The sequence below is a fragment of the Spinacia oleracea genome, chromosome 4, assembly GCF_020520425.1.
Source record: "Spinacia oleracea cultivar Varoflay chromosome 4, BTI_SOV_V1, whole genome shotgun sequence".
NCBI lineage: Eukaryota > Viridiplantae > Streptophyta > Magnoliopsida > Caryophyllales > Amaranthaceae > Spinacia > Spinacia oleracea.
Genome location: NC_079490.1, coordinates 91,453,212 through 91,477,132, shown reverse-complemented (window position 1 = coordinate 91,477,132; position 23,921 = coordinate 91,453,212). Strand labels below are relative to the sequence as shown.

Here is a 23,921-nt window from a genome sequence, read left to right as displayed (position 1 = left end):
ATGAACATATAGTTCAAATACAAAGAACATATTGTTCATACCCAAAGAACAAAGAGCCAATGAACATATAGTTCAAATCCATATAACATTTAGTTTAAATATTTCACTATTACATGTACATTGAAATTATTCTCTATGTTCATTAGATTTTCAATAAATGTTCAACATAGAGCACAATAAGCACTGTGCACCCGGGTGTATAATTCAAATTGCGCATATACTCTAAATTCATCTTCAAACACAGTTATTAATTTCAACAAACAAATAAGTATGAAACTAAATAATAACATACATATAAATAAAAATGGCAACACAAAGAAGGTGTGTTTCACAATCTGTAGCACAACTGGTGTAGACACCTACTTTTATCCCCATTCCCGAAAGGGAATGTTCGATGATAAAAGCATAAATCTCCACTTGACAACGCATCTCCTATAAAATAACGAATCTCGATCACCCCTTTTCATTTCACCCGAAACCTGCTATTTATAGAAACCTGCTATTTATGGAAACCTGCTAAAAATAGTAACAGCCGTAATGGGTAGTTGTTAAAAGTGGCAAGTCATAAAAGATAGAAACCTGTCAGAATTAGGTGTTGCACTCCAACATAAATCCTAATGAGATAGAGATTACGAGAGAATCTTATTCCTAATATGATTCGAAAATAAGAGTCACGTATTAATTAAAATCCTAACGAGCCTAGAGTTCGTAACGGGCCCAGACGCATTCCGTCACAAGGTTAATACGCACTAAAAGACTCGATTAAGTCTCAAACACTCCGAATTCTAGGAATCCGAATCTGACTAAGAAAACAGCCCAGATCCTATTTTCAACGCCTGGCTCTGGGCGCCGAAATCTTCGGCGCCCAGGCCTGGGCGCTGAAATTACCTGGGACGTGTTCTTTCCTAATTCCTCGTGGACTAGAGCTCTACAATTCTATCTTTCCACGAACTCTTTTCTATAAATATAGCCCAAGTTCGACGTGAAAAAAACAACACACAATTATTATTTCTGAGTATTGACTCCAACCCCTGAGCCTAAGCCTCACGCTGCGAAATTGATCACGCGTTCTGTCGCAATCGAGCCATAAATCGAACAGAACGTATCCTGTCCCGTACCTTGAGATTCGTTAAATAAAAGGAGAAATAACAAAGTCAAAGTGGTTAGTTTTCTGAGAACCGTGACGCACCTCTCAAGGGTGCGTCGTAATGTGTCCCTTTTCTATGATTTAATTGCTTTCCTCGCCCTTTTTATGAACTGTTAAACTAACTAAATCTGATTGTTCTATCACTCCTAATAAATATGATATTTTTGGGAAATTGGATTATCATGTTAGGTCCCTTAATACAATCTAAATCAGATAATCGCGCTCGATCTAGTACTATATGTTGCATATTGCTAAAATCAACTCAGATTAGTTTAATAGTTAACATATGTCCCTTCAATTATTTATGCTGAGCTAGTAAGGATATCCTGCCTCTGGAGTTATCGAAGAACGAGTACTCCTTTCGGTAGTTACAGTCCTCCGAACCCTCAATCTCTACCTTGCGGGTGTATGTTGAGAGATCCCCACACCAGGGATCATAAGGGAACCTATGGCCGTCGTGGTCAAACATAATTGCACTCCCTTTATGTCACGATAACCGGGTTTTGTCAGTTTTTCTCATTGTCATTAAAAACTGAATGGCGACTCCTATATTACTAGTCAATTGGGTGTAAACTCACAGGAAATCCAATTACACTTGATTTGACAAAAAGAAACGTCACACCCACGAGGGACAAGGTCACGCATTAGCCTCGTGCTTTTTCGACCCCCTCACAAGTGGCTACTGTGGAGGTTCAGAAACCTAATGGATTCACTCAAGCAACTAAGTTCAGCAAAGTAGTTGGTCAGCAACTTAGACCAGTGATCACTGCTAACTCTTTTCAAGTTTTGTCTGAGTCTGAGTGTGAAAGGGAAAATGTAGAGGAGGAGAAAGGGGGTGTGTTAATTGGTGTTCCATCATTAGGCAGGGGTGTGACAGCCCCTATGCCTAATGGATAAAATCCTCTGCTGGAATGTAAGGGGTCTAAATAGACAAGATAAGTAAAAAGAAGTGAGACAGATGATTCAGTCTCACAATGTTGGTCTATTTAGTCTCCTGGAAACAAGGGTGAAGGCTTCCAAGATGGCCAACTTATACGTTTCTGTTTGTCCTAATTGGTGCTTCACTTCTAACCTCCATTGTCACAGTAATGGTAGGATTGTTCTGGCCTGGGACCCTTCCCTATTCACAGTGAACATCATCTCCATGTTAAGCCAGATCATTCATTGTTTCATTACTGCTAGGAATACAGGTTCTGGATTCTTTTGCTCCTTTGTGTATGGGTTGAACACTCCTGCTGAGATGCAATGCGAACATGGATGATAGAATTGGCTCTCCTGTCAGACTTAATGACATTTGGCCTATGAAACATTGTATGGACCTGTGTCAGCTTATTGAGGTCAAGACAGTTGATAGACACTTCACTTGGAACAACAAGCAAGATGGGGAGCAAGGGTGTATACTAGAATTGATAGAGTGTTGTCTAACTCCAAGTGGGATGATAACTACCCTGCTGCAGAGGCAATGTTTCTTCCTGAAGGAACTTATGATCATAGACCAATGATTTTGCATACTACAGTTCACAATACTCAGAAAAAGTCATTCAGATTCTATAACATGTGGATTTCTTCAGCTGATTTTATGCCTATTGTTGAGAATCATTGGCAGAAGTTTGTTTATGGTTGCTGTATGTTCAGAGTTGTGCAGAAGCTTAAGTGGATAAAGATTGACCTCAAATAATTGAACAAAAAAGGGTACAATGATGTTGAAATAATGAAAATTGCCAGACACAAGGAGCTTTTGGAGGTGCAGAACAAGCTACACTCAGACCCCACTAATATTACCCTCATTTCAAAAGAAAAAAGCTCTACTGAGACTTATAGAATGGCTAATGACAACTTCCTTTCTTTCCTACACCAGACAGCCAAGGTTCATTGGCTGGAGAAAGGGGATGAAAACTCTAAATTGTTTCATCAAAGCATCAAACAGAGAAGGAAGCACAATGCTATCCACTCTATCCAGAATGCTAATGGTGCATGGGTTACCACTCCAGATAAGGTTCAGGATGCTTTCCTTTATTTCTACAATTCTCTTTTCTGCTCTCAAATGACTAACAGAACCAGTATTGATCCTATCATCATGGATAGCGGGGCCAGGTTAACTGATGAGCATAGAACTTTGCTACACTATGACTTTAGTGTGGATGATGTCAAAAGAGTGCTGGATGCTATTCCTAGTAACAAAGCTCTTGAACTGGATGGTTATAATAGCCATTTTTTCAAAGCTGCTTGGGATACTATCAAGCATGATGTTCATGCTGCAGTTGCTGAATTCTTCAGAACAGGCAAGATGTTAAAGGAAATAAATGTAACTTCTATCACACTGGTGCCAAAGGTGAGTGTACCTGCCACAGTAGGGGATTTCAGACCTATTGCCTGTTGTTCTGTGTTGTACAAATGCATTTCTAAGTTATTGTGTGAAAGGTTAGGAGCTGTGTTGCCTGATATCATTTCCCAGAATCAGAGAGCTTTTGTGGCTGGGAGGTCCATTCTCCATAATGTACTCATCTGCCATGACATTATTAAGATGTACATAAAAAGTCAAGTGCAACCCAATTGCTTTTTGAAGCTTGATCTCCAAAAAGCTTATGACACAGTGGAATGAGATTTCATTCATGAAGCCATGCAGTATCTAGGGTTCCCTACTACTTTCATTAATCTCATCATGACCTGTCTAACCACTACTCAGTACTCCATTATGATCAATGGGGTGCCTTCTAAGTTTATTCACCCAAAGAGAGGACTGAGACAAGGTGATCCCCTCTCCCCCTTGTTGTTCCACTACTACATTTCTTATCAGATGCAACGCCTAAAAACGTTACATTAGACATCAAAATCCGTCGCGTTAGACCTAATGCGACGACAAATGACCCTTACATCCGGTGGCGTTGCATTAGGTCTAATGCGACGATCAGTGACCTAATGCAACGGTAAAATTAATACCGTCGCATTAGATAAACATCTAATGCGACGGTCATTAGATGGGTGTCGCATTAGTTCTTTAGCTAATGCGACGGAAATTTAAGCTAATGCGACGGTTTGTTTTAGCTAATGCGACGGTTTGTTTTCGCTAATGCGACGGTTATTTTAGCTAATGTGACGGGTATCTACAATGGCTTAAAGAAATAATGCGACACGTTTTAGCCTAATGCAACGGTAATTTATTGTCAAAATAAATCGATCTGTTGAGCACCTAATGCAACGGGTTCATTTATTCATAATAATAAAAAATAATTAAAATTATTCAAAATTAAGAAAGGATGTCAATAATAAAAGATTTTCATTGACTTAAAGAGTAATATTACAATATTAGTGCCCATAGGACACATGCATTACAAAATAATTGTTCACTAATAATTAATTTAGTGTATTTAATGACAAAATGCATAAAATTAAAATCCACATAAACAAATTCAATGTACATTACTAGAAATCACAAAATGACTCAAAAACAAACAAGAGTCTCCACTGTGTCATTTCTAGATCTACATTTCTTCTCCATTTAGCTCACCATGCTCCTGCAAGTTTAAATCACGAATGGGCACAAGTTAGAGATGGTGCACTAGCTAAAACACGATAAATTAAATAATTTAATAAACTTCATATTTATTCAAATAAAGCATGAAATTTCAGACCCTAAACTTACTATGAGATGAGATGATGAATCTGTGCAGCAAACGATTCTATGAGATGATATATATTGGCAATACCATTCTATGAGATGATGATTGTCAGAAATGTAGATAATATATATATGTCCAGCAAAAAATATATATTTATTGGCAAAACCCAATAAATAAGGTAGAAATGTAGACAATATATATATATATATATATATATATATATATATATATATATATATATATATATATATATATATATATATATATAGCAAACAATTATATGAGATGCAGACCCTAAACTTACTTCACTGAAATCCAATTCCACGCAATGTCAGGTCTCTTGGTTTTACCGAGATCAAACCATAAGCTGTTGAACGTGATGACAAGAAACCAACAGTTATATAGCTAGTGAAATGTAAAGTCTTACTATCTTACTAGTCAGTAAAGAATCAATGTGTCTTAGAGAAATAAAGTGAAAGTGAAAGCTCATATTTGGACTTTTGGAGGGCACTGTACATTTGTCCCTGCATGTGATGGTGCATTCTCTAAGAACTTGGGGAAGATAAGGTGAACAGGTGATTATGAGAATCTTAAAGCATGCTTACACAGACCAAAAGCCCAGAGATTGCATAAAAATCTAATCAGTTTTGATGTCTCTCATAACGAGCAACATTGATTTTGACTAGTGGCAATTAGTTAATAGAATCTGATTGCGAAGGAATGCAGTGAGTTGTGATGGAAAGTGGCTGATTGGCGGTAGTGCAGGCACTACGTCTGAAGTCAGTAGGGAGCAGAAGGTTTAAAGATAATTGAAATTCAGCAAATTTAAGCCTTTCTCTAATTCAACAAGGATAATTGAAATTCAGCAGGTCTAGTAGCTGAGATAGACAGACCAAATACACAAGGAGACTATGATTCACAAAGCTGCCCTAGAAGAGTTGCCATCAAATACACAAGGAGACTATGAACAAACATTTCAGTCATGAGAATGAATTAGCAGGAATTCCATGAAAAAAGTTGCATCTGTTAAGATGAAAGGTTCTGCCAACCTACCGAAAACTGAACGAACCTGTCCAACTATACAACCAAACACCACAACAGAATTTCAATAAAATAATGAGACAATGCAACATATTATAATGCAAAAACAAATACTTTACCTGGTTAATTGTCCTGCTTGTCCCATCAGACTGTCCATTTCGCTCACTGACATGCGGCGCACTAGATGCATCCTTTTGAATTGATGGTGTCACAAAATCAGGAATAACTATATTAATCTCGGGATTAGCTTCTTGAATTTGAGATACAATCATAGACACAACGTGGGGTGCAAGTTGCTGCACCAACTCTGTTTTCATACTCTGCAAGAACTCTTCCGGAATCAAGAATCCTGATTTTTTTTCCTTTTTCTTCAAGTCACTCTTTGTCACACCTTTTCCGTAAAGTGGTACACGGCTTTTGCTTTTGCTTTTGGGACCTTGTATCACTTCAGAGATAAGGTCTTTGGAGTTTCTCCCTTCTTCTCCGTCTTGGGTGGACTCTAAAGCATCTAGTTTTGCCTATTTATGGAAATTTAAGTCATTCTCTTACTATATTATCAAAACAATGCAAATATGTAATTGCAACTTGTTAACTTACAATATTCTCTTTGGTTTTCTCAGGGTTGGTAAGGTATGTTCTCCCTGGAACTCTTTTCCTTGATTCTTTGTAGACCTTTGCTTGAGAAGGTTCTTGCTTATCCGGATCCTGCTATTGCTATTAAAAAGCACAATAACATATATAAGTAACCTCTAATATGCAGCACCAAAATATAAGAAATTTACTAGAAATGAGAATAAGTTGTTACCAATTCATGACGTAAAATTGCAAACCCCTTACGGCCCATCGTGTGCATATCATTTAACAACAAATGATTTTCTCTGTTGGTCTTACTTTCTTCCTATGAGATAAAAACAATAAGTTACAACTACTAAGACCCATTCTTACATGAACATATAAGGAAATTTCATTAAATACCTCAACTTTTTCACATTTCTAGTAATTCAAGAGGTCTTGAAAATGAGGTACTGAAATAGTGTCTGGTTTATTCTTCCATCTTAACTCATCAGTGGCATATGCATAGAAATGATTCTTCTTAAATCTACATTTATAACTACGCCAACTTGTATTGACAGCCTCCATTGCATATTTTCTTCCGGCTTCAGGAACTATATATTTTTCCTATACCACTCATTGAAGTGACCATTAGTAATATACGAAGCCACAAAGGTCATAATATTTCAAGAAATATCAATGAATATCACTACCAAACTTGTGCAAAACAACAGTAATACAACATACCAAAACATAATCCCATATTTTGTCATGTGTGGGCAGATCTCGAAAATTGACATTATTGAGTGGCGCAAGCTCAGAATCCTTCCCCAAAGTTCCGAGGAAGAACTTAAACTCTTCAACAATTTCCTTTGTAGGTCCTACTGGTTGGCCAAATGAGTTCAGAATAATATATTGGCGTTCTTCTCTTGTACGCGCATGAACTTGTGTAAGCTTTGTTGGCCCTCGATGCTTCTTCTTAGGAGCTGTTTCAGTTCAAATATTAATTCAAGTATATATTCAGTATGCTAATAAGTTACAGGTTTACTAATTGACTCATAAATTATAACTGACTTCACAAATGTAAATGATAACTCATACCTTCCTTTTCGTTTTCAGCTATTGTCTCCAATTCTAAATCAAACCCAAGGCTATATCCAGCATCATTATTATTCAGTTGTACATCATCATCATTTTCGTCTCTTATTTGTGATGTTTCAGTATTCAGAATTGGATTACCGGCTGCAACCATTTCATTGTTTTCTAATTGCTTTTTTTCGAAAATCAAGATACCTTGTCATGGAACCTGCAGAACAATATGACTTCTGTTTTTGCTTCCTTTTCTTAACAATATCAAGCTGCTCTTGCTCTTTCTCAGAGCTTGTATTGTTGAAAGGTTGGTTCTTCTTGTGACTACATTGTTCTTGAACCTTCTGAACAGAGCTAGTTGAGTTATTATCACGACCTTGCTTAACCTGATGATGCTTCTGTTTGGGATTATTATTCTTCACAAAATCACCCATAGTCGGGGACTGAGCCACAACCTGTAGTATAAAGATCAGGTATACAACAGTCAGCATCCATCTCAAGTTAGCATTTTTTTTGGCAAATAAAGTATTACTACCTAAAGGAATAAGCAGTAACCTTATGTCCAATATCAGATATTATCACTGTATTTAGTTGATAATTTTCTTTCTGAAATTCAAAATAAGAATATTATGCAGAGTTTTGAGCTCCAAAATTCACAAAAGGGTACATTACCACAAGATAGAATGCGAGCTAAATCACATGTGTAGATTTGTGTGATCAAGTCTGAACTTGCCATAAAGGTAATGCAGACAATAGAGTAATGCGGAAAATGAAATACATCAGGATTCAATGCTTGTGATACTACTAATTGTAGTTGTACTATCATGAATCTCTTTCAATGCTATGGTTAATTTGTTCTACATTACATGCATATTCAACTCTATCTCGGGTTAAGAAAATTAATTCTGGTAGCCGAAGAACCATCCAACTTGATGATTTGACCATTATCTAGCCAACGCCATCTAACAGTCTAACACCAGTGAAAAATCTCCACTTCCCTTGCTATATTGAATGTTCAAATTCACATACCAATTCAAGAATCCTCTATGGTTTCTAACAGCCACCCAATGATTCTGTTGTTAATCAAACGAGCATCCTCTGCCAAAACATATTTCTGAATCCATGGACTCCTCACAGGGACTGTTTGATGTGTACTGGAATCAAGTAATTTAATAACGCAGCTTCATCTCCCCCTTGACATCAAAGGGTTTATTCCACATAATATAGACAGATGATATCTAATCTCTCATTCCCTTTCCATCACATAGTACACAAATTTGGATTTAATATCTAAAAAATCTACTAGTTCATAGTCTAATATCAATGGTAGGCCTAAAAAAAAACACAACAATCTTTGAAACCACCTATCTGACTAACAGCTCCAGGTCGATTAGTGTGTGGTACGGATTAACTGCTAACTCAAGGAATAAATACCGCATTTACAATAATAACAGTAAGTTGTATCTAGGCATGAAAATTGTAACAACCTTCAATTTGTGCCAAATAAGAATGTCAAGGAGCACCACATTGTACCTAATATCCCCATTCTTCACATCAAATATCATGTAGACCTTATATAGGCAACCTTCACAATCGTCTGACAAACACAAATCAATTATTATGTGCTAACTGCAAACTCAAGGATTATAAATGTCATGGATACCAAATTAAGTGAAGTTATATCTAGGCATGGGATAGAGCCATCGCATATACAAAAGGAAAAAAGCATGACCAGCACGAAAGGGTGCAAGCAAGGCCAGAGGCCATCCTAATTTAACAAATAATATTTAGATGAGCTTCTGTCATTTACCGATGGCAAGATCACACCTGTATCTATCCTTGTGGAAGTAAAGGCTTCATGTCATTTACCCTAGACAGTAGACAGTGACTACCAAATGCAACTCTCAACTTATTATACAAGGTAGTTAACAATAAGGCAAAGAGATGGATGTCATGCATAAGTGGAGTTTAAATGACCAAAGGTGTAACTATAATTGACAGACAAATCTAAACCAATAACAAGCAGCAGCAGCAGCAAAGTGACAAGTTTTGGTTAACATTTAATAGAAAAAAACCCAAAAACTTATGAGCACATTTCCTTTTTCCCACGAGGCTACTATAAATCTATAATCCAGACTGTAATGGATTTTCCTATTTTGTGTAGTGAACCATAAGAATATCGGCACACACCTCATGCACAAGCGCAAACAGGATATCCAGTTATATACTTCTACACTAATATGAGCTCTGAAGCTCAGGAAGGTTATTGCTTAAACACAAACCTTACAAATTCATCTAGAACTGTTTCGTTGATGCCAAATTGCTCAATCAACCAGAACAAAAGTTGAAAAACAAGATAATATTATAACGCCAAGTTCAATAGAAATCAGAGAATCACATTAACTAATTTCGTTCTTTATAGTCATAAATTTCGGAAAATTAAAATGCCACACCAGGGAATAAATTAAAAAAGTCTGTCAGTTTCAGTAACAATGAAGAACAAGATTTACAAACCAAGCAGCTAAACACACTAATTTCAAATTCTACCAGTAATTTCTTAATTTGAATTTAGACCTCAAATCTGTAATTCATCAGTAATTAAACAAATTCAACTTTTAATAGCTAATAAAAAACAAGTTTAAGCCTAAGAAATCCAAATTTTCACCCAGATTGATATTAAAAAAGAACCATAAATCAAAAATGAAAAACAGGTTAATAGATGAACTCAATTGGAACTTGGTGTATCATAAATTCACATACAGCCTGTGAGCATGCGCATAGCATGTTACTTAACAACGTTAGCCCTCACTTAATAGTTAATAACTCAATTGTGTGTATGTGTATCATATGAACAATTTATCAAATACATCTGTGAGGTGACAAAGAACGGATTACATTAACACATTAAGGGATGGCAAAGAAACAAACCCAATTCCACTGATTGTCACTGCCCCCTTCTAATAGAAGGGGATGGGAGCTGATATAATCACCTCGAGTGTAAAGATGTAACAGGTAAGGCTCCTCACACTCTGGGCAGAGTGTGGAAGACAGAACAGAAGAAAGAGAAAGAAAATTATAGGTGCTGGAAATTTTCTATTAAAGCAACATCTAAATTATGCACCACATGCTCATTAGAGACCTTAAAGAACAGCGAACTGCAAATTCAAGAAAAATTACTATCGAAACTTGTAATAACAAAACTTCTAGATGCGACAAGTAATAGAAGGTTTATGTGGCTTGTGAAATCAGTTTACTTGCATCATCGCACTTTTCATCAGTTTATTTTAGACTAACAAATAATGGCAATTAAAAAATGCTGCAAAAAATGCAATGAAAAACAAATGAGTGAGACAATGAGAACTAAACATTCAGATAAGTACTGTTGTACTGTAGTTATTCCAACCAGATGCTGCAACGTTACACTTCGAACTACAATCTCCTTTAGTCAGCTAGAACCGATAAGCAAGGATTGGCATGTTTGTACTAGCAGCACATCAAGTAAACAACGCAACAAACAGACTCATCAGTGATCAGTCATCACTAAGCCACAAACAGGACACAAACAGGAGTTAATGGCTAAAGCTAACAGTAAAATAAGAGTAGTTCCATTTTTTACCTTTTTTTTTATGACGGGTGAAAACTTCAATTTCCATGTTGCTAGTAGTTTCATCCTCATTACAGCCTCCATCATACTCAGATGTTGACTCATCATCTGGTTCTTCCACCATGTTATTGCCATTACCATCTGGAAAACCCGAACCTCGAAGTTTTTCTTGTAGTATTTTCTTAGCTAAGTACCCGGCACCTTTAGCAGTCATTCTGTCTACATTCATTTTCAAATTCTCCATCCGCATTCTTTCATATTCTGGAACTCTAGCCTGATGGTGTGAACTAGGAAAGTTGGCCTTATTGGCTTTCATCTGCAAATTTGAAAAACCATAAAAAGAATGTCAAAAAGAAAAGGCATGTACATATAGGTCAAAACGATATATGAAAGGAATAAAAAAATAAAAATAAGTTAGACTATGATGACAAACAATAAGTAATTTCAATACCATCAGACAATTCTCTAGGAGGGACTTGAACAGCATACTGCCACCCCTCCTTATTTAAATTTTCTACAAAAAATACTTGATGTGCCTGGGATGCTAAGATAAATGGCTCTCTCTCAGAAATTTTCTTATTCGTATTAACCATAATAATCTCATCATCATCTTTTTCCGAGTGAAACCACACACATTTAAATAAGACAACACTAAAATGACCATGATAAGATATCTCAACAATGTCTTGGATTGAACCATAATAATTGACGTCTCCCACAACAGGATTTTGATCTTTAGAACTCGCAAAGCTATGTGTCATTGCTGTGAGAGTGAATCCACTATTTTGAGTTACACACTTTGCATCACGCTTCATTGTATGAAATCTATATCCATTAACAAAGTAACCTGTATGCTTTTTGGCCACATAAGAAGGTCCTTTAGATAACCATATGAGATGGTCCGAGATAATTTCTTGACCTTCTTCAACTTCCAACTCAACTTTTTCCCTAAACCAATCGATAAAATCCTTGTTATGGTCTTGCGCACTATTCCATTTCCTCTTTCGTTTACTGCTTACACACGTCTTGTGTTCACTGTGATTAAAAAAAGAACATATTTCAAACAATATACAATTGGATAATATATATGCAAAACATAAGGATAGAAAAACTTGTGTTATGGTTTGATATCTTACTTTATGTATCTCTCAACGTCCTCACAATCACAATTGAATAAGACATAACGATGTGCTTGTGCCCATGTAATTCGATCAATCATATGTCCACAATGCTTTTTCTTTGAGGTCCTTCCCTTTCCTTTGATAGGACGTCCTATCTTAGGTAAAAATGATTGGGAGACAGTGCACTCATTGACATCATGTGTAGATATGTTTGATCGTTTTAAATGTCACTAGTAGAAAAATATTCATTGGCGGCTACGTCTTTGCGACGTTTTTTTGCATACGCCTCAAAATAATGTCCCGTTTTAGCATTTAGGCGTAATGACCATTTATTGGCGGCGTTAGTTCTAAAGAAAACGCCTCGAACCAATATTAAGTATTAATCCGTGGCGTTACTTTCTAAACGCCTCAAACGAATACGCTAAATAAACAAAACCTAGGTTTTTAATTTTCTGATTCACTCCCTTCTTTCATCTCACAGACCCTCTTCTTCCCTACCGTTTCGCCACCCTCTTCACTCCCTTCGATTCCTCGTTTTCTTTGTCCACCGTCCCCGTACCAGACTACCACTACCCAATCAAAGGCGTCAAGCTCAAGATCTCCTCTATCTTCGACGACTCATGAATCTTCCAGTAGGAGTTCTACGATTCGGATCAAAACGTCTCATGAATTCAAAGGTTTGCTTGAAATCTTAAATATTCGTATATGTTTTGCTCGCATTCTTTTTATTTCTCGACTTGGATCATTCAAGGTATCACCATGTTTGTTTCGTTAGGGTTGTTTTGTTTAGATTTTACTTAATTAGGTATTCAAATTGCGATCTCCCCGAAATATCGAACCTAAATCCTTCACATTTATCCAATAAACCCTAATTTAGTCGAAAACTGGTCGAATTTTCTAAACTCGTTTGCTGCTCAGTTCGTAAGCTTAAAGATATGATGGAAAATTGCTCGATTTCTGTTGAAATTAGGTCAAATTTCGACTTGCCGGTATCATCTATTTTTGTTTGATTATTTTTTCATAATTTTTTGTTTTTTGCTGGTGCAATTTCGATTTTGTTGGTAAATTGCTTATACATATTCTTTTTTCTCAAATCTTAATGTCATTTCTATGATTAACAATAATGGAAGGTTCCGTTGAATATTATTTGTGTTGAATGATTTATTCCAACAAATTGTAAGTTCTGTTAGTTTCTATTTCCTTATTGTTGTCTTTACAATTTGTAATTGGAGATATATTATTGAACTTGATTTTGGTAGTTTTGTATCTGCAGGTGATTCCAGGTTGGATAATTGCAACTTAAGTAATGTGTTGAATGATTTATTCCGACAAATTGTGAGTTCTGTTAGTTTCTATTTCCTATTTCCTGATTGTTGTCTTTACAATTTGTAATTGGCGATGTAATTTGTGTTTGTATGAATTTTGAATTTTTTAAGTGTTGCATCTATAATTGAATATGAATTAATCTATAGCTCCTGGAAATTAATGTAAATATGCAACATTGTACTATCTCAAGTCATGCAGGAAAGTTGCCAACTCATGTAGTCTGCTTGATGTGTATGTATTTAGCAAGGTAAGGAAAAAATGAGATAAATAGCTTACTCGAGCCTAAACGCTGATTATTAAGTCAAGCATGGCCTCGTCTTTAAGGGATTTTTTTATGGTTTCTTTTCCTTTCTCTATTTGATTGCAATTTTCCCACATAGCTGCAAAGTTATTAATTTGTTTTGGTTGACTTCTGGGGTTTTTGTCTCAAATAATTTAGATGTTGTTTTGTTGGTTGAAGGATTTTTGGTGCGAGAGTAGTAGAGTATACACTTACAATTTGTATACTAACCATTTCAACAGCATTTGATTAATAATCTAGCCACTCATAAAGGAACTATAAGCAATTAAGCATATAGTTTTAGTAATGACAGTACACAAGTGACTGCACTTTATCTGATTAATATACTTAGTTCTGATATTCCTCATTGCTAATCTGCTCTAGAGAAACTGCCTGATCAAATAAGAAGAAAAGAAAATAGCAAATGGAACACACATGATAACTAGCAATACAAGAATCAGCATATAGTTTAGTTTTTTTTTCTGGTTATTAAGAGTTAGGCTTTTTTTTCTGTTGCTGGCCATAAGTTGTGTTTAGGGTAATGAAATAATTCAGTTTTTTTTTCTGGTCATTCAGATGAGCCTGTAATTGTGAAGGATTTAACAAATGCTAAAAAGAAAAGGCAGGGGAAGAAACCACAAGTTGAAAGTGAAGGAGGTTAAAACTACTACTACTGCGGTGTTGCCTTATGTACGTTTGTTTGTTTGGACTATAGATTAAAACTGCTACTGCTACTGCTACTGCTACTGCTACTGCTACTGCTACTGCTACAGTGCTGCCTGCTTGTTAAAAATTAAAATGTTGATGTTACTGCACTGCTGCCTCTTTAAAATGTTAATGTTGATGTTGCTGCAGTACTTAATGAGTATTAGGATGATGTTGATGTCATTGTTGATTGTTGTATACAGGGAGTCAAGACTTGTAAACTTAATTTATGTTTAGATGTGGCATACCATATTTACAGGAAGGGTGACTATCACAGGTACCTTGCTGAGTTCAAGAAAAGAGTTGAGCATAAGGAGGCTACTGAGAATACCCTGTTGGCTTACAAGTCTGCTCGGGTGGGTTTTATATTTCATGATGTATTGGTATTGATATTTTTCTACTGCATTTATCACAGTATTCTTGTGGTTCAGTTGTGCTGACTCCAGTTTTTTTGTTTTGTTCAAGGACATTGCTCTTGCTGAATTGGCCCCTACTCATTCCATTAGGCTTGGGCTTGCTCTAAACTTCTCTGTGTTCTATTATGAGATTTTGAATTCACCTGACCGTGCCTGCAATCTTACAAAACAGGTATCTTTACTAAACCTTAACTTTCTGCGAGACCTTAACCTTAACCTAACCTTATTAACTACAAACCTATACCTTAACCTTACAATAACTACAAAATGCTAAAGGAGTATCTTTTATCATTTTGTAGTTATTGTTAGGTTACAGTTTAGGTTTGCTTGAACCTGATTTATATTCTTCCAAATAGGCATTGAACTTCTTGTCTGAAGATACTGGGATTATGTGTCCCTGCTATATAAGTTGTCAAATGTTTTCGGTTTCACGTGGAAAATATCCCGAGTCATCGTCTGAGGCTTTGAGCACTTTAAATAGCATACCTTGAGCTTTTGGATCATCTATACGCCTTTTCAAATATAGCAGTGTACTCTTCTTTTCACTAGCTTCTTATGGAAATTGCCAGCCTAGTAAGTATGGCATAAAAAGTAGTATGACTTCTCTTAAGGGAAGTGTTACCCCACTACCTATTTGTCCCTTAGTAAGTGACAGGCTTGCAGCGTTGCGAGACAAACATTATTGCAGTATTGCTTTAGAAATGAGATCATCTTATCCTATTTTGTCACATAAGAGAGAAATCTCAGCGTGCTGTACTCCTGTCAGTGGGGGGATTGTAGTTGCACAATTTTCCCCCATATGCCACGTGATTGTGAAACTTTGTAGTAGAAGTATTTTATTTACGCTTGAGAATCCTCTAAAAATTTGCCTCATAAATGGAAAACAGAGTAATGGCAAGGTAGCTTATTGAATGTTTGGCACGGCAGTTAACCTGTCCTATCACTTTATTTGGTTCTCTTTGAAGTACTGTTGTTTTTGTATCACAATGTTGACTATTACACCACTTTTTAACAGACCATGCACAAATCTATCTACTGAGGAGGAGAGTGGTGACGAGATTAAGGAAGCTGAAGGAAAGCGTGAATCAAGCGAACAACAGTGATAAAGATGGAGAATTGTGCTCTGTATTTTTAGCATAAGATTTTGAATTATCGACTTGAAAGATATATTTATTATCGACTTGAAACTATTTAGTTGGTTTATTTTTGTAAACATATGATGGTGGTATTATATGTAAAAATCAAAGTTTATTGGAAGTTATTGGTGGTTGATGATACTTTTGGACATTGTATAAATGTGGCGTGAGTACAGGTTCTACATTTTTTGGCTTATTGAATATAGAAAATAAATTATTTTATAAAACAAAATTACACATTATTCACGGCGTTTTAACTCCTGAAATTTTACAAAGTTTGAGGCGTTTAGGTACAAAACGCCGCCTAACAATACTATTAATTTGAGGCGTTTTTCTACGTATACGCCGCAAATGAATCATTAATTAGAGGCGTTTTTTAACGCCGCAAATCAATCCTATTCATTTGCTGCCACTCTAATTGCTGCTACGCCAAAAACGCCGCAAATGAATATAAAAGTGACGCCTCAAATGAATGTTTTTCTACTAGTGTGTCTAGCAATGAAAGCAATACATTCTTTAGCTTGGTAACCTTCTGCCATTGAGCCTTCTGGACGACCCTTGTTTCGAACATCCAACTTTAACTCATGAAGATACCTCTCAATTCCATACATACAATTTGAACTAACAGGTCCACCCAGCTTAATTTGCTTCACCAAATGTACAGGTAAATGCACCATTATGTCAAAAAAGGCTGGTGGAAAAATCCGCTCAAGCATGCAAAGTGCTTCAACTATCTCAGAATGGAGTTTGTCGAGATGTCGAGGATCAATAGTTTTACTCCATATGCCTTTGAAGAAACCACAAAGTCTTATTAACGGTGTAGCAACATCTTTGGGTAATGTTGTTTTCACGGCAATAGGGAGCAAGTAATTCATCATAAAATGAGCATCATGGCTCTTGTAGCCTGTGATTTTCCGATCTTCGACTTGCACACATCGAGAAATATTAGAAGCATAGCCTTGTGGTAACTTCGCATTTTTTATGACTCGGCAGAACTTGCGTTTTTGTTCCAATGACATCCAGAAGCGAGATCTTGGGAATACTTCTCTACCATCTACCAATTTTGGTTGAAGCTCCGGCATGATTTTCATTTTTACCAAATCTCGACGAGCACTTTCATGATCTCTAGTCTTCCCATGTATGTCTAATAATGTCCCAAGAACATTATCAAACACATTTTTCTCAATATGCATTACGTCGAGATTATGGAGATTCGAACAATGCTTCCATATGGCAACTGAAAAAGTATGGACATCTTTCTCCATGGAATTGGATCATCCTCATCACCCTTCCTTTTCTTTTGGTTTTTTCCAAATTCATTTGGAAAATCACGCAACACATACTCAACATCGGTTCCTTTCAAAGGAATAGGCTCACTTCTTTCCTCAATCACTCCGTCAAAATTCCTCTTATTATAACGCCAAGGGTGACCTGGATCAAGAAATCTACGAGTTGCCCTATAACAATTCTTGTTGCTACAAGGCAATCTCTCCAAATCAGTGTCATAATGACAATCAGGGCATGCAAAATATCCTTTTGTGCTCCACCCGGACAACATTGCATAAGCTGGAAAATCACTAACAGTAGTCATCAAAGCTGCACGCATGTCAAACCTTTGATTGCTTGAAGAATCGTAAGTTTCCAACCCAAACTCCAACAATTCCTTTAGATCCTTTATTAGTGGCAGCAAATAAATGTCAATATCATTACCGGGGGAAGAAGGACCAGGGATAAGTAAAGCTAACATCAAAAACTCTGGCTTCATAATCATCCATGCATGGAGGCAAGTTATAATTGATCAATATAACTGGCCATGTACTATGTGCAATGCTCATTGAATTGAATGGGCTAAATCCATCAGTAGCTAGCCCCAACTTGACATTGCGCGGATCCTCAGCAAAGTTTGGATACAAAGAATCAAACTCCTTCCAAGCTTTTCCGTCTACTTGATGTTGTAAAAGATGATCATTTTCTCGCCCACTAGTATGCCATGTCATGTAGCTTGCAGTCTCTTGGCACATAAAAAGCCTTTGCAACCTTCTTTTTATTGGAAAGTACCTAAGGATCTTTTTGGGAATCCTATGGATTTTTCCATTTTCAAGTGGTGTGTCGTTCTCTGTATCATTCGACTTCCATCTTGGCATATCACAAACATGGCAACTTGTGGCATTTGCATTCTCTTCCCAGTAAAGCATGCAATCATTGGGGCATGCATCTATCTTAGTATAATTCAACCCCAACACCTTTAAAGCACTCTTCGCTTCATTAAAAGACTTAGGCAATTTGGCATCAGGAAACGCCTCCCTTACAAGGTCTGCAATATCAGCATACGCACCATTGGTCAACTCTTGATCACACTTTGATTAATAGTCTGATCATAAAGGAAAGTTTTGAATGCGTCTTGCACCCGGGATACAATTCCTCCTGGCCTCCTTCAAGTAACTGGAAAAACTTTTTTGCCTCATCATTCGGCCCCTCTCTAAAAGCATCATGTGCATCATGTAACAACCCTACTAGATCATCATCCAAATCATCTTGGTTCGACCGTTCATCAGCATCCAAAGTAGGTATTTCTCTTTCAAAGTGCATCCCTAATTCTGACAACTTGTCCGCTCTTGGCACAAAACCATTGCAAACTAGGTGATATCTCACAACTTTTTCATCACACCAATAACGATAATGACAACTACCACATGGACAACAAAATTGGTTTCCTTCAGACTTGGTAGAAAAGGCCCTTTTAATATATTCGTTTATTCCTCGTTCATACTCTTCACTCCATTTGGCAGCCATCCACCATTCTTTATTTCCATTATCCATTTCCGCAAGGTAATAATTAAGTGTGTTAACTCTAATAAAAACCACAAGAAAAAGAATTATGGTAACCACCAATCAAATTCAATTAAAGAAAAGAATAGATAGATAAATTAGCTACCTAACTTCGTATAACTATATAATACACCTATCTTATTTCATTAACGTTAAAGAAAATAATAGAGGTGTTCACCATTTCCCAGCGTATGCTAAGATTTCTATCTCTTCAACTTAAATTTTTTGGCCAGTCAAACAAAAACCAAATATTTAATGTAGAAAGTAACAACTTATATTATAACAACTCTCAACTCTAACAAGTCAATTTCAAGGAACACGAGCAAACTGGTCGACTTATATTATTATTTGAGCAGCAAAGAAACAGATCAATGAGGTCTATTATGTGTTAGATTAATTATTAAGCTCTCTTATAAGCAGCATCCTAAGATGAGTCTGATGATTTCAGAATTACACGCAACAGTTGGAAACTTCTACAGCTATTCACACTGCATATTTCCAAATAAACAGTTACTACTTACATTCAAAAGGATAAGTAACCGAATTAATTGATCACGAAACTAATAATAGGAAGTTTCTAGACATAAATATGCAGCAAGACATAATTGATTTCAATTGCATGGGAATAGTTGTTTATGGTTTACCACCCTCCAAAGACACTACGTGTGCACAATCAGGGCGTCCCCTCTTCAAAGTCTAAATTCATCAGAAATAAGGGACAAGAAAAAACAAAAACACAAAAGCAACAAATACCTCTAATCCATTTCCAAAAGAAAGGGGCAAAAAGTAGCTATCTTAATTCTACTGTGGAAAACATCAATCAGAAACAAAGCTATGGCAAATTACACTAAATTACAATATATATCATCACCAAATTTGCTTTAGATCCTGTTTGGGACTTGGAATATAATCCCTTTCACTATTGTATCCATTATTTGTGCAATCTTTCTGCATCTAAAGCATCTGTTCTCTGCATCTAAAGCACATAACATAGTTCATACTTCGTATATTATATAACATTCTGATAATACCAAGTTCATGCTGCACCCCTTCTAACATCTTTCATATTACATTTGCCGTAAACATTTTGAGTGGGAAACCCCTATGTCTATTTTCTAATCCAACTCATCTGGATATCTCACTCCGTATGACATGAATAATCCAATTTTAAATTTCGTTGCTGATACAAAGAACTTTTAGATTCAAGTCACACATCAGAGAGACTCTAGACGCCGTGAAATGTCTGTTCCTTATATATTTGACTTGCTGAAAGCAAAATTTCATCTTACGAAAAGTTCAGTAAAACTAAATCAGATACACAAATTTACAGAATATCTTACAATAATCAACTATGAAGAAATTTAAAAAGCGTGTAATTATGCTTACTAGAAAAGGGGGAAAACAGAACAAATGTCAAACCAACACAAAACTATCCAAAATTTAATACACAAACCTGAATTGTGAGTTGATTACATACCGTGAATTTCTACTCCTAACTTGTTCGAATGCAAAACCCCAATTCAACCTCCAACTCGATTAACACACTATTTCAAGCACCGGCGTGAGAGGGAATTTCGCAAATGATTTCGCGTTCCAATTTCGCAGAGAATTTCGCAGCCAGTTGCAAGAATTTCGAATTAAGGTCGAGCCTGATTGTGAATCGCAGACCAAAATTGTTAAACTTGGCCAAAGTTTTGATGAAACCCTAACTACGTAAAGAAACTCTACCTATTTTCTCTCTCCAGGATAATTGGAAAGGAAAGGAAAGTGCAGTACGTGTACGTTTGCGTGTGTTTTTTTTTTACTTTTCTCTTTTTTTTTTAATTCCAGTGGGTTGGTTTTGAAAATTTGTGAAAATAATGGGAGGGAATAATGTAATAGTAGGCGGGAAATATTAATTGGTACACCCGTTGCATTAGCCTAATATGTCGTCGCATTTGACCCTCTATTACAACGGCTTAGAGACACCGTCGCATTAGCCCGGGTTTCTAAAATATTATACAAGATACCGTCGCATTAGCCCTCTCTATTGCAACGGTTCTCGATAAGGTGTCGCATTAGCCTTTTCTTGACCGTTGCATCTGAACAAAAATGTAGTAGTGTTCACTCTTTGCATGGAATATTTTTCCAGATCAATGAAGATTGTTGGTGATCACCCAAGGTTCAAGTTTCACTCTAGATGCAGAACATTAAAGGTAAATCACCTGTGTTTTGCTGATGATTTACTCATGTTTTGCAAAGGGGATAAGGAAGTGGTGCATCTGATGATGGATGGGTTTCTCTTATTTTCTAAGACCACTGGTCTTGCTGTTAACTCTGCTAAGTCTTCCATCTACTGTTGTGGCATGAACGATCAAAAGGTGGCTGAGATCACCACTTTGACAGGTTTCAAACATGGTTTGCTTCCTTTCAGATACTTGGGTGTTTCTGTTAGCTCTTGCAAGCTCAAGGCTAGTGACTGTGATCAAATGGTAGACAAGATGACAACTAGGATTAAATTATGGAGTTCTAAACATCTATCTTTTGCTGGAAGAGCTCAACTCATCAATTCTGTTTTGATAAGCATCTGTGTCTACTGGTCACAAATGTTCCTTTTCCCCAAAGCTGTCCTCAAGAGAATCAATGCCATTTGCAGAGCTTTTCTGTGGTTTGGCACCTTTGACTGTGCTAAACCCGATTCTGTAGCATGGGATCAGTTGTGTCAGCCCAAAACACATGGTGGGTTAGGTTTTAGGAACTTGCTCCTCTGGAATTAAGCTGTAGTAGGTAAACAACCCTGGGATATTGCTCAAAAGCAAGACAACCTGTGGGTCAAATGGATCCATGCTGTGTATGTCAAAGATCTCGATCTCCTGGGATCAGTTTACTATCCCTACTGCTGCTAGTTGGGTGGTAAAGTTTGTTTGCAAGGTGAAAAATTATTTCAGTGACCAGATTGGTTACCAGTGGCTTCAGAGTGCCAAATATTCTATAAAAGGGACATACACACAGCTAAGATGTTTGGGAACTAAGGTTCCTTGGCAAAAGTATGTCTGGAACAGGTTGACTATCCCAAAACATAGATTCATTATGTGGCTTGCTATGCTGGATAGATTAAAAACAAAAGACAGATTGTTCAAGGTGGGAATCAGCACAGGTGACAGTTGTCCCATCTGTGGTGCTCAGGTTGAAAAGGTGGAGCACCTGTTCTTTGAGTGTGAACTTAGCAGACAGTGCAAACTCCTGGTGTTCTCCTGGTTAGGGGTTCAGCTCAACAGGGTCACTGTGTTCAGTCTCCTTATGGGGGTTCAGAAGTATAGCAGGAGCAAGTATAGGAGATTTATCATTATCACTGCAGTGGCTAGTCTAGTTTACAACATTTGGAGGGCAAGGAATGCTGCTATTTGGTCCTTGCATATCCCTATTGTGCAGTCAATAGTCAAAACCATTCAAGCAGAAGTGAAGGGTAGGGTGATGAACTTGTTAAACAGCAAAACTAGTTCCAGGGACCTTGATTGGTTCCATAGTTTGTAATTGTTGTCTCTAGGCTTGTTAGCTTAGTTTGGTTTTTTGGCTAAGTGTTCTTGGCCTTCTTTGTTGTCTTCAGCTGTTGGGCTGCTAGGTAGGTTGTAATACTGTTTTTGTGTAATCAATATAAGCTTTATTTGCCTACCAAAAAAAATAATAAAAAATAAATAAATATGTAACGTATAACCTTGAACATACATATGTAGCACAATGAAGTAACATTATATATCATGCAAAATTTTCTACAAAAAATAATATGCATTGCATGCATGGCAGCACCACATAGCCCAAAATAAAATAAAATTGCATTGCATGCAACAATACAAAATGATACTCCCTCTGTATTTATTTAAGAGATACACTTGATCGGGCACAGATATTAAGAAGACGAATTGAATGAAATAAAGTAATAAAACAAGTGTGGTTGAGTAGATATTTTAATAAGTAAAACAATTGGGGACCATGTCATTTTAGAGGGTGGGGGTGGGGTGTAGTTCTGAAATTATTTGTTTAAGGCGCGTTCTGTTCACCTTAAAAAAAATAAGTTTCAGGTCCAATAAGTTCAGATAAGTTCAGATAAGTTTCAAAAAGTTCCAATAAGTTCAAATAAGTTCGGATAAGTTCCAATAAGTTCCAATACTAATAATAATATTATTTATTATTTATTATTTATTATTTATTATTTATTATTTATTATTTATTATTTATTATTTATTATTTATTATTTATTATTTATTATTTATTATTTATTATTATTATTTATTATTTATTATTTATTATTTATTATTTATTATTTATTATTTATTATTTATTATTTATTATTTATTATTTATTATTTATTATTTATTATTTATTATTTATTATTTATTATTATTATTTATTATTTATTATTTATTATTTATTATTTATTATTTATTATTTATTATTTATTATTTATTATTTATTATTTATTATTTATTATTTATTATTTATTATTTATTATTTATTATTTATTATTTATTATTTATTATTTATTATTTATTATTTATTATTTATTATTTATTATTTATTATTTATTATTTATTATTTATTATTTATTATTTATTATTTATTATTTATTATTTATTATTTATTATTTATTATTTATTATTTATTATTTATTATTTATTATTTATTATTTATTATTTATTATTTATTACTTATTACTTATTACTTATTACTTATTATTTATAAGTTTCAAGAAGTTCCAATAAATTTCAATGAGTTTAGATAAGTTCAGATAAGTTCTAATAAGTTCAGATAAGTTCAGATCAATTAAGTTGAACAGAACGCACCATTAATAGGGTGATGGGACATAGGATATATTAGATAGATTATTTAATTAGATGGTATGGTTGATAAGTTACTCCCTCTGTATTTATTTAAGGGATACACTTGCCTTTTCCGGCCGTATTTATTTAAGAGATACACTTGTCATTTTTAATAACTTATCAACCCCACCATCTAATTAAATAATATATTTACACCCCACCCCCACCCTCCACTCCCTAAAATGACATGGTCCCACTT

The 23,921-nt window shown here is 35.6% G+C and overlaps 6 protein-coding genes and 1 long non-coding RNA gene across 7 annotated transcripts; 5 read left to right on the top strand and 2 right to left on the bottom strand.

The window, feature by feature from the left end:
- The first annotated feature begins 2,858 nt into the window (after positions 1-2,858).
- Positions 2,859-3,749, top strand: LOC110790542 (uncharacterized). The gene has a single exon (XM_021995319.1). It carries the CDS (start codon positions 2,859-2,861, stop codon positions 3,747-3,749), a length of 891 nt encoding a protein of 296 aa, XP_021851011.1.
- Positions 3,750-5,676: 1,927 nt separating this feature from the next.
- On the bottom strand, positions 5,677-7,612 carry LOC110790541 (uncharacterized). The gene is made up of 8 exons (XM_021995318.1): positions 7,462-7,612; positions 7,108-7,346; positions 6,835-6,987; positions 6,614-6,706; positions 6,406-6,513; positions 5,928-6,326; positions 5,837-5,844; positions 5,677-5,728 (listed from the first exon to the last, which is right to left on the bottom strand). The coding sequence occupies exons 1-8, from the start codon at positions 7,610-7,612 to the stop codon at positions 5,677-5,679; spliced, it is 1,203 nt and encodes a 400-aa protein (XP_021851010.1).
- Positions 7,613-12,416: 4,804 nt separating this feature from the next.
- Positions 12,417-14,477, top strand: LOC130459974 (uncharacterized). Its single transcript, XR_008919747.1, has 3 exons — positions 12,417-12,851; positions 13,448-13,509; positions 14,357-14,477. It is a non-coding gene; the product is annotated as an uncharacterized lncRNA (long non-coding RNA).
- Positions 14,478-14,652: 175 nt separating this feature from the next.
- LOC130471703 (14-3-3-like protein) lies at positions 14,653-16,004 on the top strand (the record flags this gene model as incomplete). The annotated part of the gene is made up of 3 exons (XM_056841970.1): positions 14,653-14,841; positions 14,951-15,141; positions 15,938-16,004. Coding segments are annotated over 3 exons (447 nt in total), but the record flags the coding sequence as incomplete, so codon positions are not given.
- A 1,225-nt stretch (positions 16,005-17,229) lies between these two features.
- On the bottom strand, positions 17,230-18,857 carry LOC110790538 (uncharacterized). Its single transcript, XM_056841969.1, has 3 exons — positions 18,443-18,857; positions 17,783-18,351; positions 17,230-17,709 (listed from the first exon to the last, which is right to left on the bottom strand). Exons 1-3 carry the CDS (start codon positions 18,855-18,857, stop codon positions 17,230-17,232), a joined length of 1,464 nt encoding a protein of 487 aa, XP_056697947.1.
- Positions 18,858-21,001: 2,144 nt separating this feature from the next.
- On the top strand, positions 21,002-21,622 carry LOC110790537 (uncharacterized). The gene has a single exon (XM_021995315.1). The coding sequence runs from the start codon at positions 21,002-21,004 to the stop codon at positions 21,620-21,622; it is 621 nt and encodes a 206-aa protein (XP_021851007.1).
- A 67-nt stretch (positions 21,623-21,689) lies between these two features.
- LOC110790536 (uncharacterized) lies at positions 21,690-22,379 on the top strand. The gene has a single exon (XM_021995314.1). The coding sequence runs from the start codon at positions 21,690-21,692 to the stop codon at positions 22,377-22,379; it is 690 nt and encodes a 229-aa protein (XP_021851006.1).
- Positions 22,380-23,921: the final 1,542 nt, after the last annotated feature.

What these genes read in the sequence shown, in the direction of transcription:
- LOC110790542 (XM_021995319.1), top strand. Translation starts at nt 2,859, where the DNA reads ATGAAAATTGCCAGACACAAGGAGCTTTTGGAGGTGCAGAACAAGCTA.
- LOC110790541 (XM_021995318.1), bottom strand. Translation starts at nt 7,612, where the DNA reads ATGGTTGCAGCCGGTAATCCAATTCTGAATACTGAAACATCACAAATA. An exon ending in AGCTGAAAACGAAAAGGAAG is followed by an intron (nt 7,347 to 7,461) that starts GTATGAGTTATC and finishes GAACTGAAACAG; the next exon opens with CTCCTAAGAAGAAGCATCGA. An exon ending in ATAAACCAGACACTATTTCA is followed by an intron (nt 6,707 to 6,834) that starts GTACCTCATTTT and finishes TTTATCTCATAG; the next exon opens with GAAGAAAGTAAGACCAACAG.
- LOC110790538 (XM_056841969.1), bottom strand. Translation starts at nt 18,857, where the DNA reads ATGGATAATGGAAATAAAGAATGGTGGATGGCTGCCAAATGGAGTGAA. An exon ending in GGAGGAATTGTATCCCGGGT is followed by an intron (nt 18,352 to 18,442) that starts GCAAGACGCATT and finishes CTGATATTGCAG; the next exon opens with ACCTTGTAAGGGAGGCGTTT. An exon ending in ATGAAGCCAGAGTTTTTGAT is followed by an intron (nt 17,710 to 17,782) that starts GTTAGCTTTACT and finishes CCACTAATAAAG; the next exon opens with GATCTAAAGGAATTGTTGGA.
- LOC110790537 (XM_021995315.1), top strand. Translation starts at nt 21,002, where the DNA reads ATGAAGATTGTTGGTGATCACCCAAGGTTCAAGTTTCACTCTAGATGC.
- LOC110790536 (XM_021995314.1), top strand. Translation starts at nt 21,690, where the DNA reads ATGCTGTGTATGTCAAAGATCTCGATCTCCTGGGATCAGTTTACTATC.